At 39.7% G+C, this 18,370-nt stretch overlaps 1 protein-coding gene and 1 pseudogene across 1 annotated transcript in view; both read left to right on the top strand.

Moving 5' to 3' along the window:
• Positions 1–1,263: 1,263 nt before the first annotated feature.
• Rad51 (RAD51 recombinase) overlaps positions 1,264–18,370 on the top strand; it is a 22,924-nt gene continuing 5,817 nt past the window's right edge. The window contains exons 1-5 of the mRNA XM_028766904.1: positions 1,264–1,352; positions 7,258–7,395; positions 10,089–10,206; positions 15,398–15,489; positions 16,716–16,810. Coding sequence (XP_028622737.1) covers positions 1,266–1,352; positions 7,258–7,395; positions 10,089–10,206; positions 15,398–15,489; positions 16,716–16,810 — 530 coding nt within the window. The 5' untranslated portion in view covers positions 1,264–1,265. The remainder of the gene's footprint in view (positions 1,353–7,257; positions 7,396–10,088; positions 10,207–15,397; positions 15,490–16,715; positions 16,811–18,370) is intronic.
• On the top strand, positions 10,504–11,903 carry LOC114620710 (annotated as a pseudogene).

Below are 18,370 nucleotides of genomic sequence, written 5' to 3' on the forward strand. Positions count from 1 at the left end.
TCTAGGTTAAAGTGAGTGTAGTGACCTATACCTCTGGAGACTGAAGTAGGGGGCCCCAGAGTTCAAAGATTGTGTAAGCAAAAGAGTACTAAAGACTGAAAAGTATAACACAAATTTCTAAAGGGAATCCTGGATAGATAACTCACACCTATATAATCCTAGCACTTGAGAGAGGCAGGAGGATGACTATTTCAAGACAAACCAGAGTTACAAATGGAAGAACTGTCTTGGAAAAAACAGTGACATACAGGAGCTGGAGTGATGGCTCAGCCATTAAGAGCACTTGTTGCTCTTGAAAAGGAACCAAGTTCAGTTCCCAACACTCCCAACATGGTGGCTTACAGCTAACCATAACTCCCGTTCCCGGGGATCCAGTGCCGCCTTCCGACCTCCAGATACCAGGCATGCTTGTGGTACACATGCATGTATGCAGGCAAAATACTCATGCACAAAAAATAAATCTAAAAGGAACTTTCAAGAAGTAATATAATAATAAAGTGAAGTATAAAATACAAAGGTCACAAATGTATACATGCGTAATTACAAAATAAATATAGCTAAATAATCACTAATAGACTGTTTTTACCATGCTAAAAACCTGTTATCTATCCTTCCTTGTTTTAGTATTTCCCCCTCACCCTGATGGCTAAACAGTGATTTTTAAAACTGTTCACTAACGTGGCCTACCTTTTAAAAACATTATTTAGTCAGGATCTGACTTTGTAACCCAGAAGCTTGTTTGGAACTCAGGATCTTACTGTCTCGGCCTTGTAGATGCTGGGACTACAGGAGAGTGCCACTATGCAGACCTTTCTGTATTTTGGAATTTCACTCACCCTGTAGTATAGGAACGATTGGAACTTGCTGCCTTGTAAAAATATTTTTTTAAATCTATTTTGAATGAGCAATCATGCAGCCCAGGGCTGTAGGTCAGACATGCCTGGGTTGTTTGTTTTACACTTATTTTATGTGTTTGAATGTTTTTATGCCTATAAATATAACACCCCTGTCCAGTGCCTACATGGCCAGAAGAGGGTGCGGGATCTCCTAGAAATGAAGTTATAAACATTTATGAATTTCCATGTGGGTGCTGAGAACTGAACCTGGACCCACTGCAATCGCAGTAGTTGGTCTTAACCTGTGCATAGAGAGAGCTAGCTGCCGGTCTTCAAAAGTGTGTTGGAAACTAAACTTGCAATTCTCAATTACCCCAGAATATTTTTCTAATGTTCACTCATACTGATGCCTGTCTGTATTTTTTAGTAATGGCTATGCAAATGCAGCTTGAAACAAATGCAGATACTTCAGTGGAAGAAGAAAGCTTTGGTCCCCAACCAATTTCACGGTTAGAGGTATGTTCTTAGTTGCTAAGTATTTACTTACAATGCTGCAATACATTCTTCTACCTAATGGAACAAATTAACCTTTAAAGAAATTAAATTGGGTTTTCAGGAAGTTGTCGAGGTTACTACAGAAAAGCACAGGATTGTTGCTAAATCTGTCTGGTCAAGTCTCTCGACAAATCTCTTCCTACTCTGTTTTCTCCCTAAGAGCTAAACTTTAGAAACTAGGGCCAAGTATAAAAGTGCTAATGGGGAGTTAGTGGTGTGCCCCAGGATCGCACATAGGAAAGGAGCTCAGCCTCTCCACCGGCCTGGACTGTCACTGGGCAGACTGAAGGGTGTGGGGTTGTTAAGATGTAAGACCCACTTCCATTTTAGGACTCAACATTAAGAATATGAAGCATTAGCTGGGTATGGTGGCTCACACCTATAATTCTAGCAGTTGGAAGGCTGAGGCAGATGAATTCTTTTGGAGGCCAGCCTGGTCTACATAGCAAGTTCCAGGACAAAGGCTGTGTAGTGAAACCTATCTCAAACAAGCTACAAAAATGTAGCAGCAGCAGACCAAACAAGAGGCTTGGGGAGATGGCTCTGTGGGTAAAGTCCATGCCGTGCAAAGCAAACAGTGAAGAGCTCAGCTGGATCCCCAGCACCCATAGAATCCAGGCAGAGTGGCAGATGCCTATAAGGAAGATCACTGGGGCTTTTTAGTGAGCCAGTCTAGTCAGTCAGTGAGAATCGGGTATTGAAAGAGACCCTGTCTCCCAAAATAAGCTTAAAAATGACTGAGGCAGATGCCCCTGGCCTCCATGCATGAACACACAAACTTATACACACATGAGCACATGCACATATACCACACACACAAGCAAAACAATAGCAGGTACTAAATTTGTACAGTATTTCTGCCTGATATACAAAGGACCCTGTGGGAAGAAACACGTTGATCTTTTGTCTCGGTTTATATAATTTTCCAGTCTACCTGGACTTCAAGACTCTGGAAACTACTTAAATGAGCTAAGCTTGGTGGTGCTTGCTTCTAAAATGAAGCAAAAAGAATCAGGAGTCCCAGATTATCCTTTGCTCATTACAAGTTTGGGCCACGTGAGACCCTCTCTCAAACTGTGGCACTGCTTTTCTCCTTCCCACCTTCATTGAAAGTTCTTGGTCATAGCTTCTTTTTAAAGATTATTTGTGAGGAGGCTGGAGAGATGGCTCAGCAGTTAAGAGCACTGGCTGCTCTTCTCAGAGGTCCTGCCTGAGTTCAATCACCAGTAACCACATGGTGGCTCAAAACCATCTGTAATGGGATCTGATGCCCTCTACTGGTGTGCATGAAGATAACATACTCATATACATAAAAATAAATAAATAAATTTAGGGGGGGAATCATGGATGGGTACTCAAAGAGGCCAGAAGAAGGTATCAAATCTATTGGAACTGGAGTTCAAGGTGGTTGTGAGCCACCAGAAATGGGTTCTGGGAACTACAGCAGCAAGCATTCTTAACCAGAGCCATCTCTCCACCCTTCATAATGCTTTGTTTTGTTAAAGACTTACTCATTTTTTAACAAGAAGATAAAATAAATTTTTCTACTCAGTAACTTTTTAAATAGGACTTTTAAAGGCACTGGGGCTAGTCCTGCACAAAGTTTAATATATTTGTTTAAATTGAGATGAAAATTTCTTGATGGAAATGTTGCTGGGTAAACAATTTTAGTTCCTAGCTCTTCATTGAAAATACACAGAATGGGGCTGGTGAGATGGCTCAGTGGTTAAGAGCACTGACTGCTCTTCCAGAGGTCATGAGTTCAAATCCCAGCAACCACATGGTGGCTAACAACCATCTGTAATGATATATGATGCCCTCTTGTGGAGTGTCTGAAGACAGCTACAGTGTACTTACATATAATAAATAAAAAAAAAAAAAAAAAAAAGAAAATACACAGAATTAGCCAGGCGGTGGTGGCGCATGCCTTTAATCCCAGCACTTGGGAGGCAGAGGCAGGTGGATTTCTGAGTTCGAGGCCAGCCTGATCTACAGAGTGAGTTCCAGGACAGCCAGGGCTACACAGAGAAACCCTGTCTCAAAAAACAAAAACAAACAAACAAACAAAAAAATACACACAATTATTATCTCTAGCAGGTTGTGTTGTCTCTAGATTATTTAATTCATCTTGTTCAGTTTTTTTTTTCTTCTTCCTTCCTTTCTCTCTTTCTCTTTCTCTCTTTCTTTCTCTTTCTCTCTTTCTTTCTTTCTTTCTTTCTTTCTTTCTTTCTTTCTTTCTTTCTTTTTTTTTTGAGAGGGTCTCTACAGAACCCTGGCTATCCTGGAATTCACTGTATAGGGCAGGGTGACCTTTAACTCACAGAGATCCTCCTGCCTATTCCTCCCAAGATTCTATTCTATTCTATTCTATTCTATTCTATTCTATTCTATTCTATTCTATTCTATTCTATTCTATTCTATTCTATTGAGACCAAGTCTCACTATGTGGCCTTGGCTGGCTAAGAAATCACTATGTAGAGCAGGCTACTCTCTAACTCATACAGATCCACATGCCTCTGCCTCCCCTGCTAGAATCCACCCCGCCCTAAATTTATCTATTTTTATTTAATGTGTGTCCTGGGTAGTTTTATGTCTGCTTGATACAAGCAATAATCACATGAGAAGAGAGAACCTTAACTGAGATATAAGATCAGGCTGCAGGTAAGTCTGTAGGGCATTTTCTTAATTAGTGATTGATGTGGGAGGGCCCAGTCCATTGTGTGTGGGGCCACCCCTGGACTGGTGGTTCTGAGTTCAATAAGAAAGCAGGCTGAGCAAACAACAACAAGCCAGTGAATAACAAGCCAGTCAGCAGCACTTCTCCAGGACCTCTGTATCAGCTCGTCTCCAAGTTCTTGTCCCTGTTTAAGTTTCTGTCCTGACATTCTTCAGTGATAAACGGTGATGTGGAAAAGTAAGCTAAGTAAGCCTTTCCTCCCTAAGTTGCTTTGGTCATGGTGTTTATCATAGCAATAGTAAACCTATGACAATATGTATGAGTGTTTTGCCTGCGTGTGTGTATATCTAGCATGTGAATACCTTGTGTTTGCGGAGGTCAGAGGGCATGGGATTCCCTGGAACTGGAGTTAACAAGTGGTTATAAGCTGCCACATGGCTCCTGCAAGAACAACAAACTGAGCTATCTCTATAGACTCGATCCCCATAATGTTTTAATGCTTTTGGTTTTGCTTTTTAGTAGTCCTAGGCTTTGAACCTGAGGCCCTCCTGTTTCAAGGCAAGTGTACTGGTTAATTTTTAATCATCTTGACACAACCTAGAGTCATTTGGAAAGAGGAAACCTCAATTGAGAAAATGCCTTCATTGAATTTGCCTGTAGCTAAGTTTGTGGGGTATTGCAGGACATTTGATCACACGGTGAACCCCAAGATTGTGTTATTTACTGAAAAAATCTATTTCTAGTTATGATGTGGTTCAGCCTTAGCATATACTGTTAATCCATCTGGCTGGAATACAGACATTCCTTTAATACACACCGTTAGTCCCAAATATTGAAGGTAAAATTAGTTTGCAGGAGGAAGCACCTGTGTTTGAAGGTGATGTCTAATTGACTGCCGAAGTGACAGATCAGAGAAAGGGAGGAAGAGGAGGCTGCTTAAGAGAGAAGGAAGGAAAAAGAACATAGTTTACCAGGACAGTTGTATAGGGACAGGTTGCAGAGGGAATAAGCTAAGCACAGGTCAAGACAAAATGAGCCAGAGAATGTGAAGGAGCCAGAAGATTAGAACATACTGCCAGAGTTATTAATGAAGCCAAGCAGAGCAGTTTAGTAAGAAACTGAGAGAAGCAAGCTAGATTGAATCAATCAGCTTGGCGAAGAGTTTGAGCCAGAACAGTTGAGTTGAACAAGTCTGTTAGAGTTCAGAAAGAACAAAAAAGGGGAGCTCATTCACTAGCAAGTCTCAGGCTGAGAACATTCTAGGCCTAGATAAGATTGTAAGGAGGCATCCAGGACTAGGAATAGGTTAGCAGACAGAGACAGTAAGCCTTCAGAGATAGCAATTACATTGGGTGATTAAAAGTTACTTTTACAGTGGGGACATTTTCTTAATGATTAATGTGGGAGGGCCCAGCCCTCGGTAGGTGGTCCTGGGCTGTATACAAAAGCAAACTGAGGAAGCCATTACTCACAAATCAATAAGCAGTGACTCTGCATGGTCTATATTTCAGTTCCTGTCCCGTTTTCCCCTCAGGACAGACGGTACTCTGTAAAGTGTAATAAACACCTTCTCCTCAATTTGCTTTTGGTCATGGTGTTTATCAAAGCAATAGAAAGCAAGTTAGGACAGCAGTGTTCTACCAATGAGCTTCACCCTCAGCCTAGATATTTATTTTAGTTTTTTTTATTAATTTTATTTATTTATTTATTTATTTATTTTATGTAAGTACACTGTAGCTGTCTTCAGACACAGGAGGGCCACAAGAGGGCATCAGATATCATTGCAGATGGTTGTGAGCCACCATGTGGTTGCTGGGATTTGAACTCATGACCTCTGGAAGAGCAGTCAGTGCTCTTAACCACTGAGCCATCTCACCAGCCCTTTATTTTAGTTTTAAGACTAGGTCTCATGTAGCCTAGCATGGCCTTGAATTCACTGTGTAGGTGAGGATAACCTTGATCCCTAATCTTAATTTCACCTCCCGAGTGTGATTATAGGCATATACCAAGCATTACCTGTCTTTGTGTGTTGTGTTTTAAGTTTTTGGCTTTCATGAATGTGTACACCACTTCCGTGCCTGGTGCCAAGAGAGGTCAGAAGTGAGCTTCAGATCCTCCTGGAACTGGAGATAAAGGCATTTGTGAGCCACCATGTGGGTACTGGGAACCCAGGCTGGCCCAAAAGTCATACCTATTTCCCATGGCCCCCTTTTTTTAATTAGCATGTGGTAGGTTGCATAATGTTGTGTTTTATATTTCTACATGTTTGTGATGTATTTTGATCACCCCTGCCACCTTCACTTGCCCTCCTCCTACTGATCCTCTTTTCCCAGTCAGTGCCCTTTTGGTTTGGTTTGTTGACACTGCTTTTGGCCTGGAGCTCGCTGGTTAGACTAGGCTGCCTGGCTAGTGAGTCCATATTTCACTGTCTCTCCAGCCCAAAACTATTTTGATCATGAAAAAGTTGATAATTTGGTGTTTTGGGGATTGTTTTGTTTTGTTTATTGTAGACATAATGATATTTTGCACTGTAATTCAAATGCTGATTTCTGGGCCCCCATATCTGCTTATTGTCCTATCTCCTGCCTCAATGTTGTGTGAGCACTGCTCCCATTTATTCTTTGATTGGTCAATAAAGCTAGCCAATCAGCCAGTGACTGAGAAGGAGAGAAAATGGGGCTGGACTTGCTCCCATCCAGGGGAGAAGGCAGCAGAGAGAGGAGGTCAGAATTAGCCCAGGGGAGACAGTCAAGGAGACATCATGAGAAAACATCTAGAGCAGAGAAAGCCATAGAATGCAAGTATCTCGGAGATTTTAGCTCAGAAGTAGCCAGATTAGCATAGAAGATTAAAATAGAGTGGTAATTGCTCAGTTATTGTGTCCTTATAGATTAGTAAATCCAGTCTTAATTATTTGGGATCTAGCCAGGTTAAGAGGAAAATTGTAACACTCTTATTAAAAAGCCATTAACAGGTTTTGTTGAGACTGGGACTTTTTGGGTAACAACCCTGGCTGTCCTGGAACTCACTCTATAGATCAGGCATATGTCTTTAATTTGTTATTTAATAATTCATGTGTAGTCAAACTTCTCAGGGGTTCTGCATATGTTAGTGATCTTAAAACACCTCTCTGAGGTGTACTATCCATGACAGACAAGAGGCTTAACTTTATTCATTGTTTTCTCACAGCAATGTGGCATAAATGCCAATGATGTGAAGAAATTAGAAGAAGCCGGTTACCATACGGTGGAGGCTGTTGCTTATGCACCAAAGAAGGAACTAATAAATATTAAGGGAATTAGTGAAGCCAAAGCTGACAAAATTCTGGTAAGTGTACCTATGAAATGGTGGAGAGGGTGGAGGCATTAGTGAGACTAATTAGTATACAGTGGTGTATAATGATAGCCCTTAGCCCTCTTCCTTTCTCTTGTCACCTGGTTTCAATTCCAGAAATGACCATTGACAGTTTTTATCTTAAATTCTGCTTTTTTTGGGGGAGGGGGGAGGTTGTTAAGGGGATAACATCTGAAATGTAAATAAAATATCCAATTAAAAAAAAAATCTGACTTCCTGTGGATAATTCCAGTATCGTGGGATTTGATATAAATACTGCCAAAAACACATTCCTACCACCCCACACTAAGGTTGTGCACCTTATCATTTTGAATGTGATCTCACCTGAGAGATATTTAAAATTATTATGTATATGCCATTTGGGCATGTGCACCACATACTTGGCTTCAGAAGCTAGCAGAGGGTGTCAGATCCCCTGGAACTGGATTTATAGATGTTCATTAGCCACCATGTTGGTGCTGGGTATCAGACCTTGGTTCTTTGATAGAGCAGCAAGTGTTCTTAAGCCATTTCTCCGACTCACCAAATAGGTTTAGAATGTAAACAACTAAATGCAGCCACTAAAACACTTTAGATGGAATGTTGATGTCACATTGTAAGTACAAGCCTGTCGTTCGAACTATTCCGGAGTCTAGGGCAGGAAGTTGGAAGCGAGTCTTCTGCTTCAGGGTGAGTTCATGTAGGCCAACTTGGCCAACTTAATTGAGTGAGACCCTGTCTCAGAAATAAAGTGTAAAAAGGGAGGCTGGGTACATGGTTCACTGGAAAGTACTTGCCTAGCATGTGCTAGGCTCCAGTTAGTTATCAGTACCACCAGAGAGAGAGAGGATGACATTGGTAAAATGTTGATATAAAAAGTCACATGGTAACTCAGCGTGCTCAAAGTCTTAGGTTCAATCCTAACAACTAAAATATCAAGGTAACAGTACACATCTGTAGTATCTTTTATATTTTTATTAGCCTATGTTAATATGTAATATTTCAGAAGGGAGGGCAACAGTGTGAAGGGTCTAGAGAGATACTCATGGTTAAGAATATATTCTGATCTTGCAGAGGACCTGAGCTTAGTTCCCAGCACCTATGTCAAGTAGCTCACAACTTCCTTTAAGTTTCTATACAGAGATTTGTTAGAGGGCTACCAGTATGCCTTTTCTGGCCTTGGGACGGATGTATGAGAAGATACTCAAACATGAGACAGTTCTATGCCAAGTATAAGATCAAAGGCACCAGCCAATAGAAAAAAAAAAAATCCTACTTTTTATTCACATGAGAATTGTGGGGCTTTGTTTTAATGTTAATTTTTGTTTTATTGGACCAGTAGGCAAGCTGACTGATTCCTTTTCAGAATTAAGAAAGTCTGTAGATATCTGAACAGAGAAAATGTCTACAAGGGTGTTAGAAGAGAAGGAAAGGGGGAAATCGAAGGCAGGCATGGTGGTTCATGCCTTTAATGCCAGCACTGAGAAGATAGAGGCAGGTGGATCTCTGAGTGAGTTCTCTCACAGCCAGAGCTACATAGTGAGATCCTATCTCAAAAAAAAAAAAAAGAAGAAGAAAAGAAAGAAATTGAAGGCAAGCATGGTGATACACACTTATAATCTCAGCAGTCTGGGTTTATGTAAGTTCATGTTGACATTCAAATTCTACATACATGGATGATTTTAGGATATACTTAATTTTATGGGTATGAGTGTTTTGCATCATGAGTATGAGCGTATCATGAGTATGTGTATTAGTGCATCATGTCCTGATGCCTGCAGAGGTCAGTCAGAAGAAGGTGGTGGATTCCTGGCACTGGAGTTTTAGGTGATTGTGAGTCACCATGTGGGTTCTGGGAACTGAACCTGGGTCCCCTGCAAGAACAAGAATTCTTAATCACTCTCCAACCTCTAGATGTTGCTATTGTTATTGTTGCAAAAATTTATTTACTTATATATGTATGAGTGTTTTGCTTGTATATATTTAATTGCACTGTGTGCATGCCTGGTGCCCAGGGAAGCTGGTGCTGGGTCCCCTAGAACTGGAGTTATGGACAGTTGTAAGCCACCATGTGAGTGTTCTCTGTAAGAGCAGCAAGTGCTTCTTACCAGCTCTCTAGACCCCTAGATGTTTACTTTTATTGTCCCATTATATTAAGACTGATTTTTTTTCAACCTAAAGTATAGTTTTTGTTGCTAAGGTAAGGTATAAATGTTATTTGTATGTACTTGGAAAATAAACAACAAAGAGAAAAGCTATGGACGGCATCCTGGTTTTACAAGGCAGGAAGATCTGAAGGGATGACAGGCAGGAAGTAAGGTATGAAGACATGCTACAGTGTCCTTTAAGCTCCTATGGCAGCATACTCCTGTCTAGCACAAGAGTGTTTTCCTGTTGTATTCCTGGGCTTGTCTGACAACACATGTCTGTTGAGCATCTCCACTGCAGAAATAAGAGGTGAAGTGTACAGAAGTCTGAATTTTTTTTTTTATAAAAAACCTCACAGTCAAGAAGGTTCAGATATTGGGATATTTTGAATTTTCAGTGAAGGATGTTCAACTGGTAGCCTACCCAAGTACCCAATATACAAAAATCACAGTCTAAAGCGTTTGGGGTCCCAACTTTCCCAGATAGTGGTTTCTTTGCCTGTGTTACATTACTAGTTTAACTTGTCTTATTTTACCTAGGCTGAGGCAGCAAAATTAGTTCCAATGGGTTTCACCACTGCAACTGAATTTCACCAACGCCGGTCAGAAATCATACAGATTACTACTGGCTCTAAAGAGCTTGACAAACTGCTTCAAGGTATAGTAATCCCTTATCCTACTTTATAAACCCTAATTAATTAACACAGCTGGTAGATCAGAGCAAAACCAGATTATTACTCTAGAGTTCATTTTAGGTAAAAGTACTACATAGAGAAGTGTGAACAGTAGATTTCTTCAGGGCCTTGACTGGCTGATTCTGTAGGTTTGCTTTTGTAAGTTTTTTGTTTAGATTTTTGTTTGTTTTGAGGGGAGTTTTTGTTTTGTTTTTGTTTCACTTGCTTGTGTCAACAGATCTAAGATTCAGGCTGAACTGAATGTGTTTTGGATTTTAGGAATGGCACCTTCTCATAGAGACTTCATTACAGTAGGGAAAGATGGTGACATTGGAGGAAGCAAGGTGAAGAGTACCTGGAACTTCTTGTATATTTCTTTTTAACATTCTTCAAATGTAACATTTTTAAAATAAGATGTTTTTATTTTTTAATTATTTTTAGTGGTTTTAGGAATTGATTCAGGAGCTAACGATATACTCAAATTCCCTGTCATCTGCCCCTGTACTCTGTCAGGATTTGAGGTTATAGGCATTAGTTAGTCATTCTGACTCTGATTTATAAAATACTAAAATTGCCTGTAAATTAAATACCTTTTGGCTTTTGTTTTGTTTTGTTTTGTTGAACAGTGTCTTGCTTTGTAGCTCTGACTATATGTTTAAAGAATTATTTCCCTCTGTTTGAGGAAATAAATATTATATGTATGTTACATATTATGTATATTTATTTTTAAATTCTAATACAAGATTAAAAATATGACGACTGGTTATAGCAAATGGTTGTCTTACAACCCTGATGACTGGAATTCAGTCTCTGGAACCCACAGTAGAAGGAGATAACCCATTCTCCAGAGTTATCCTCTGCCCTCTACCTGTGAGCTGTGGCACCTACCTGCCCAAGCTCACACATGTCGTACACACAGTACAGTAATAACAAATTTAAAAACAGAAAAGGTGGTGTGAGTGGATGTGAACCGCCGGGAGTTCGGTCGTTATGGTCCAATAGTAGATGTTTATGTTCCACTTGATTTCTACACTCGACGGCCATGAGGATTTGCATATGTTCAATTTGAGGATGTTCGTGATGCCGAAGATGCTTTACATAATTTGGACAGAAAATGGATTTGTGGACGACAAATCAAAATACAATTTGCACAGGGGGATTGGAAGACAACAAATCAAATGAAAGCCAAGGAAGGGAGGAATGTATACAGCTTTTCACGATATGATGATTATGACTGATATAGACGTTCTCGATGCCGAAGTTATGAAAGGAGGAGATCAAGGAGTCGTTCCTTTGATTATAACTATAGGAGATCCTACAGTCCTAGAAACAGTAGACCAACTGGAAGACCACGGCGTAGCCGAAGCCATTCCGACAATAATAGATTCAAACACCGAAATTGATCTTTTTCAAGATCTAAATCCAATTCAAGATCACGGTCCAAGTCCCAGCCTAAGAAAGAAATGAAGGCTAAATCACGTTCTAGGTCTGCATCTCACACCAAAACTAGAGGCACCTCTAAAACAGATCCAAAACACATTGTAAGTCTGGCTCAAGATATGAAAAGGAATCAAGGAAAAAAGAACCACCTAGATCCAAATCTCAGTCAAGATCACAGTCTAGGTCTAGGTCAAAATCTAGATCAAGGCCTTGGACTAGTCCCAAGTCCAGTGGCCACTGATAGCATAAACCGTGATACTTCTAGGCATGTATCATTCATTTACTCATAGTTTGGTATACTTAAATTATCAGGAATACAATGTTACAATGATGCGTTTAAAAACAAACAAACAAACTTGTTAGCTTTCCCTGTACTGGGCATGGTTATAATTAAAATGATATGCTGTTGAGAAGCCACTCTTAAGAGTCCAGTTTGTTTAATGTTATAGGCAGCTACCAATTTGTGGTGTCTCTGTATATTTTTGTAAAGTCTCTCATTTTTTATGCTTGAAGTATTTGGTGAAAAGATGTTGGTGATCATAATTTGCAACATTGTCTTATTAAAAATAAATTTTCATATCCATATTTGGTAGAACTGTTAACTGTTAATGTAGCTTGCTGATAAGATAGAATGATACAAAAGTGAAGTGGTAGCCACATTACAACACTGACTGCTCAGACACATTTAGGTTCAGGGTGGACCTTGATGTCTTGTCAAGGTGTCTAAGCCCCTGATGATTATTTATGATTCGGTGTGGGATAGTTCTTTTGTTAACTCCACTGTCTGGGGGTTGATGCCAGCTGGGTTAAATAGCGTTTTCAGGGAGATTGACCTTTTCACTGAAACATGGAGCCTTCACTGCTTCCCCCCCCACCTAAATCCCTGCTGGTTTCTATGATTTGGAACATTAAAGCATAAGGGGAAAAAACCTTCCCTTTAAGTTTTGAATGTGTCGATGATCACAGAAATCATTTTAAGGGGAAAAGACTGTTCTTAGCATAGTTTCTCTAAAATTTAACTCTTGTTGATCATTGTTATTTAGGGGTTTTGTTTTGTTGTTTGTTTTTTCTGTTAGAAAGAAGTAAACTGTTTGAAAGTACATTTTGTTTATATGCATAGTGTAAAACAAACTGAATTTTGATGCTCACAGCACTTGACATGGGCGTTCGTATCAAAGCCCGCCTGTCCATAGGGAGGCTTGCTCTTTACACCTCAGTTTATTCATGTGAGGCAAGCTGAGAAGATGACACTCTGAGGTGATTTGTGGTGCTGTGAATTTTTGGAAAAAGTTGAGTTTTAAGCAAAAGCCACATCACTTAGTTTTTTTGATAATGTAGGACATGGATAAAAAAATAACAAAATGGTACCCTTAAATATTTATAATTTCTAGTACTTCTCTTCGAGATTGTTTTGGAGGCAATAAAGTGACTTGAAATGTCCGGTGTCATTTCAGAATACAAAGCTAGTGTCTCTAAGATCTTAGACTCCTTGCTTGCAGATGTGAGTGAAGAAACTGTGGGGGATGATCCTCCTAGAGGACTACCTTATTTTTCCTTTCAATTTTGTTTTTTAGAAATCTAGTCCTTGCTTGTAGACAAAAGATGGTTTTAAGAACTGTTTGTGGAATGTGTTTGGAGGGTTAATTCTAGAACCTTTGTATATTTAATAGTATTTCTAACTTTTGTTTCTTTACTGTTTGCAGTTAATGTTCTTGTTCTGCTATGCAATCATTTATATGCATGTTTCTTTAATTTTTTAGATTTTCCTAGATGTATAGTTTAAACAACAAAGTCTATTTAAAACTGTAGTGGTAGTTTGCAGTTCTAGCAAAGAGGAAAGTTGTGGGGTTAAACTTTGTATTTTCTTTCTTATAGAAGCTTCTAAAAAGGTATTTTTATGTGTTCTTTTTAACAAATATTGTGTACATCAATGTTTGGATCAAAACAAGACCCAGCTTATTTTCTGCTTGCTGTAAATTAAGCAAAGATGCTATAATAAAAACAAAATGAAGGAAAAAAAACAAAAACAGAAAAGGTATATGGGGAGGGGTTGAGCCCAGAGACTTACATCTTCTACCACTGAGCTGTGCTTCCTGCTACAAAACTTAAATACTACTCAGAGTATAGCGCACATATAAGTATTTATGTATTTGTTTGTCTGTTTATTTCGTGATGCCAGCTAGCCTGGAACTCACAGAGATCCCACTGCTTCTATTCTGTGAGTGCTGGGATTAAAGACAATGCCACCTTGTCTGGGTGGTTTTGAGCTTTTGAAAACGTAGCTGTCCTCATTGTTGAAAAGTTAAGTTTGGTTCTTGCTGTTTTTCTAGTTATTTGAGTATTTACTTTTTCTTCCTTCCTAGGGTACAAAACTGCATGGGTTTAGGAATCACACTAAGATTTGGGTGTTAACCTCTCTAAGAAGATCCCTTCCCTCCAGGACAGGAAGGGCTATATAGAGAAACTGTGGCTCATGCCTATAATCTCAGCACTTGGGATGTATAGGGAAAAAGTTAGATGTTTAATGTTATCCTCAACTATGGCATGAGTTTGAGGCTAGCCTAAACAACATAAAACCCTGTCTCATAAAAAATAAATAAAAGAATTCTCATTTCTAGAGTTTACTTACTAGATTAATGATATAAATAATGTTCCTGGGGACACTTATTTAACGTGCCTATGCCTTCAAGATGAGGATGATAGACTTCATATCTCCTAAGCTTTTAGAACTGCATGAATGGTACATTTAAGGACATTGGTCAAGGAAGTTCACAAGAAATAGTAAATACTGGGTTATATTAAAACTGCTGGCTGGGCAGTGGTGGCTCACGCCTTTAATCCCAGCACTTGGGAGGCAGAGGCAGGCGGATTTCTGAGTTCGAGGACAGCCAGGGCTACACAGAGAAACCCTGTCTCAAAAAACCAAAACCAAAACAAAACAAAAAAACCTGCTGAAGCTGTTTGTTGGCTTTTCTTTTCTTTTTTTTTTTCTTCAAGACAGGGTTTCTCTGTGTAGCCCTGGCTGTCCTGGAACTCACTCTGTAGACCAGGCTGGCCTCAAACTCAGAAATCCACCTGCCTCTTCCGCCCAAGTGCTGGGATTAAAGGCGTGCTCCACCACCGCCCGGCTGTTGGCTTTTCTTGATTGAGTTCTGTAACTTCATTATGGTAGCAATTACTTGAAACTGTACATGCAATAAAATTGCCTAAAAACTATAGCAACACAAATGAATGGCTATGGAGAGATATGGACACAGTGAGGGCTGAAGGAATGTAAGGTTAACCTGGGAGACTCGGGGATGGGTGCCCAGAACTTCCTATGTACAAGTAACCTAGATTTGTTTAAAAATAAGTGGTGACTTTTGTTTATTTTATTATTTTTAATTTTATTTTTTGGCAATATTGGGAGTTGAATCTAGGCCTTTTTATCTTAAGTAGCATTCTACCATCGAGCTACATACCTAGGCCCAGGGTCTCGCTACATTGGTGCAGACTGGTCTTGAACATCCTATGTTGCTCAAACAGGCTTTGAACCTTATATCCTTATGCTTCGTCTTCCCACATAGCTGGTTCACAGGTGTGCACTAGTGAGCCCAGCCAAAAACAAAAGGAAAGAAATTAATAAATTGCTGATTATTGAAAACAGGAGTTTTAATTTATGGAACATCCAAGAACATTTCAGTGATTGTACTTTCTAAACAGTTACTTTATGTGATGCACTTTTTAATTTCATAGGTGGAATTGAGACTGGATCTATCACAGAGATGTTTGGAGAATTCCGAACTGGGAAGACACAGATCTGTCATACGTTGGCTGTTACATGCCAGGTGAGTTGTTGGGATTCGGGCTAATCAGATCATCAAGTAGTTGTGAGCTTCTTTATGGTTGCTAGGAATGAAACCCCAGTCCTCTGGAAGAGTAGCCAGTGCACTTTTTTTCCCCCAAAGAATGCTAATTAATAGTCAGGACAGCTGCATTTTAACAGTCTATATATGAGGGAGTGTTAGATCACTACTTAAATTCAAACATTATCTCTTCATTGTTCAGATTTTCCCAACTCAATGAAATGAAACTTGACTGCATTAGATCTCTAATGATTATTTAATCTAAAATAATCTAGACCATTTCACCATTTCACATTTGTCCTAGAATAAATAAATGTCTGAAGAATTTTTTTTTTTTTTTTTTTTTTTTTTTTTTGTTTTTGTTTTTCGAGACAGGGTTTCTCTGTATAGCCCTGGCTGTCCTGGAACTCATTCTGTAGACCAGGCTGGCCTCGAACTCAGAAATCCACCTGTCTCTGCCTCCCAAGTGCTGGGATTAAAGGCGTGCGCCACCACTGCCCGGCGAATTTTTTTTAATTATTTAATTACTTTATGTATACGAGTACACTGTAGCTGTCTTCAGACATACCAGAAGAGGGCATTGGATCCCATTACAGATGGTTGTGAGCCACCATGTGGTTGCTGGGAATTGAACTCATGACCTCTGGAAGAGCAGTCAGTGCTCTTAACCTCTGAACCATCTCTCCCGCCCAGCCCTGCTGTTTTCTTTTCTCTTTTAAATTACTTACTTGTTTTTATGTGTTTTGCCTGAATGAATGTCTGTATGAGGGTATTAGATCCCCTGGAACTGGAGTTACAGACAGTTGTGAGCTGCCATGTGGGTGCTAGAATTGAATCCAGTTCCTCTGCAAGAACAGCCAGTGCTCTTGACCTCTGATCTCATACTACAACCCAGGCAGTCCTGGATCTTACTATGCGGTCCAGGCTGGCTGCAGAGTTACCGAGAGGCCTCTGCCTCCCAGATGGGAGCTCTCATTCCACATTCATTATTTTAAAGTTTGTTTAAATTATTATAGTTTTTTTTATTTTTTTGAGATTATAATATATGTTTTATGTATGTATGTATATGTGTATGTATGTATGTATGTATATTTTCAGGGCTGAAGTGTTTTAACCCTTATTTGGAGTGGAGGAGATTAGATTTATCATGGGGAGCTTGGCAACTGTATCAGAAGAGTGGGTGTTTCTACTGTTTCTTTTCCCCCCAGCTCCCCATTGATCGTGGTGGAGGTGAAGGGAAAGCCATGTACATTGACACCGAAGGCACCTTTAGGCCAGAGCGGCTGCTAGCTGTAGCTGAGAGGTGGGTCACGAAACTTGAATGTGTTTAGCCTGTTACTAGAGATTAGCAAGTTTAACTTGCCTGAACTGTGTCTCATTACGCTACACCCCGGTTGTGTGTATAGCTGAAAACAACAATCTTTAATGGGAAACATTTTTACTCAGCAATCTATAAGTACTCAGAGGTGGAATAAAAAGCAAGATCCAACTATATATGTCTTTCCAAAGAACACTTTAGTCACAGGTTGAAAATAAAAGGCTTGAAAACGATAACATTATCAGGAACCCTAAGAGAAATTAAAAGACTTCAGCAGCTCTCCCCTCCCCCAAAAAAAAAAAATACTACTAAAGCTGAGGGGGGAAAATATTCTTTTGGTTTTTGAGACAGGGTTTCTCTATGTAGCCCTGGCTGGCCTAGAACTCACTCTGTAGACAAGGCTGGCCCTAGGACCCACAGAGATCCACCTGCCTTTGCCTTCCAAGTGCAGCAGTTAAAGGCATGTCACCACTGCCTGGTGAGAAAAAAAGTGTTACATGTGTATCTGTATAGGCTTGGGCGTGCCCATGCATGACAGTGTGCATGTGGAGGTAAATGGACAGTTTCTTGGAGTTAATTCCTCCATCTACCATGTGGGTTCTAGGAATTGAGCTCAGGTTTGATGCCAAATCATTTGTCCAGGAAGAACATTTATCATTAAAAAATCATTTCACTGGGAAGGTATTGTAATTATAGACATAGTTAAGATTTACTTCTATGTATGAGGTTTGCCTACATGTGTGACTGTACCAAGTGTAAGGATTGCGTATGAAGGCCAGAAGAGGTACCAGATCCTCTGGCACTAGAATTATAAATGGTTGTGAGACACCATGTGGATGCTGGAAAGAAAGCCCAGGTCCTCTGTAAGGGCAGTAATCACAAATATCTTTTAATATCCAAGAACACATCACAAAATTGAGATTATCTATAAATCATGTCAAAATTCTAGCAAGTTTTTTTTTTGCAAACTGATAAACTCATAAGATGCATGTGAAAAAATCTAGAGCTCTATTTATCTCTTTATTATTATTTATTTATCTATTTGTTATTATTTATTTGTGAGGAGAGGGCATTGCCTGCATGTGTCTGTGCACCACAATGTGTACCTGGTGCCTTCAGAGACCGGAAAGGCCAATGGATATCAAATTGGGATTTTGGTGAATATTACAGCTGTGAGTTGATGTATGAGTGTTGGGAATCATGCCTAGGACCTCTGAAGAGCAACCACTCAGCCCGAGTCCTTAACTGAGAACTCATTATAAAACTGCAATAGTCATTACAGATGATTATGACTTAAGCATAGATGTGCAGCTAGGTATAGCACAGTTATAAAGTACTTTTCTAGCATACATGAGACCCTAAGTTCAATTCTCAGTACTGGAACAACAACAAAAAAAAGGTATGTGTTGGGAGAGTTACTCTTGTCAAGAGACAGAAGCAGGCAGATCTGTGAGCTGAAGGCTAGCCTAGTCTGAAAGCAACATAATGAAACCTTCTCAAAAAAAAAAGAAAAGCCAATAAATAGATAGCTAAAAATACAGATCA

Source organism: Grammomys surdaster, unplaced genomic scaffold (assembly GCF_004785775.1).
Source record: "Grammomys surdaster isolate TR1022 unplaced genomic scaffold, NIH_TR_1.0 170, whole genome shotgun sequence".
In the NCBI taxonomy this organism is placed as follows: domain Eukaryota; kingdom Metazoa; phylum Chordata; class Mammalia; order Rodentia; family Muridae; genus Grammomys; species Grammomys surdaster.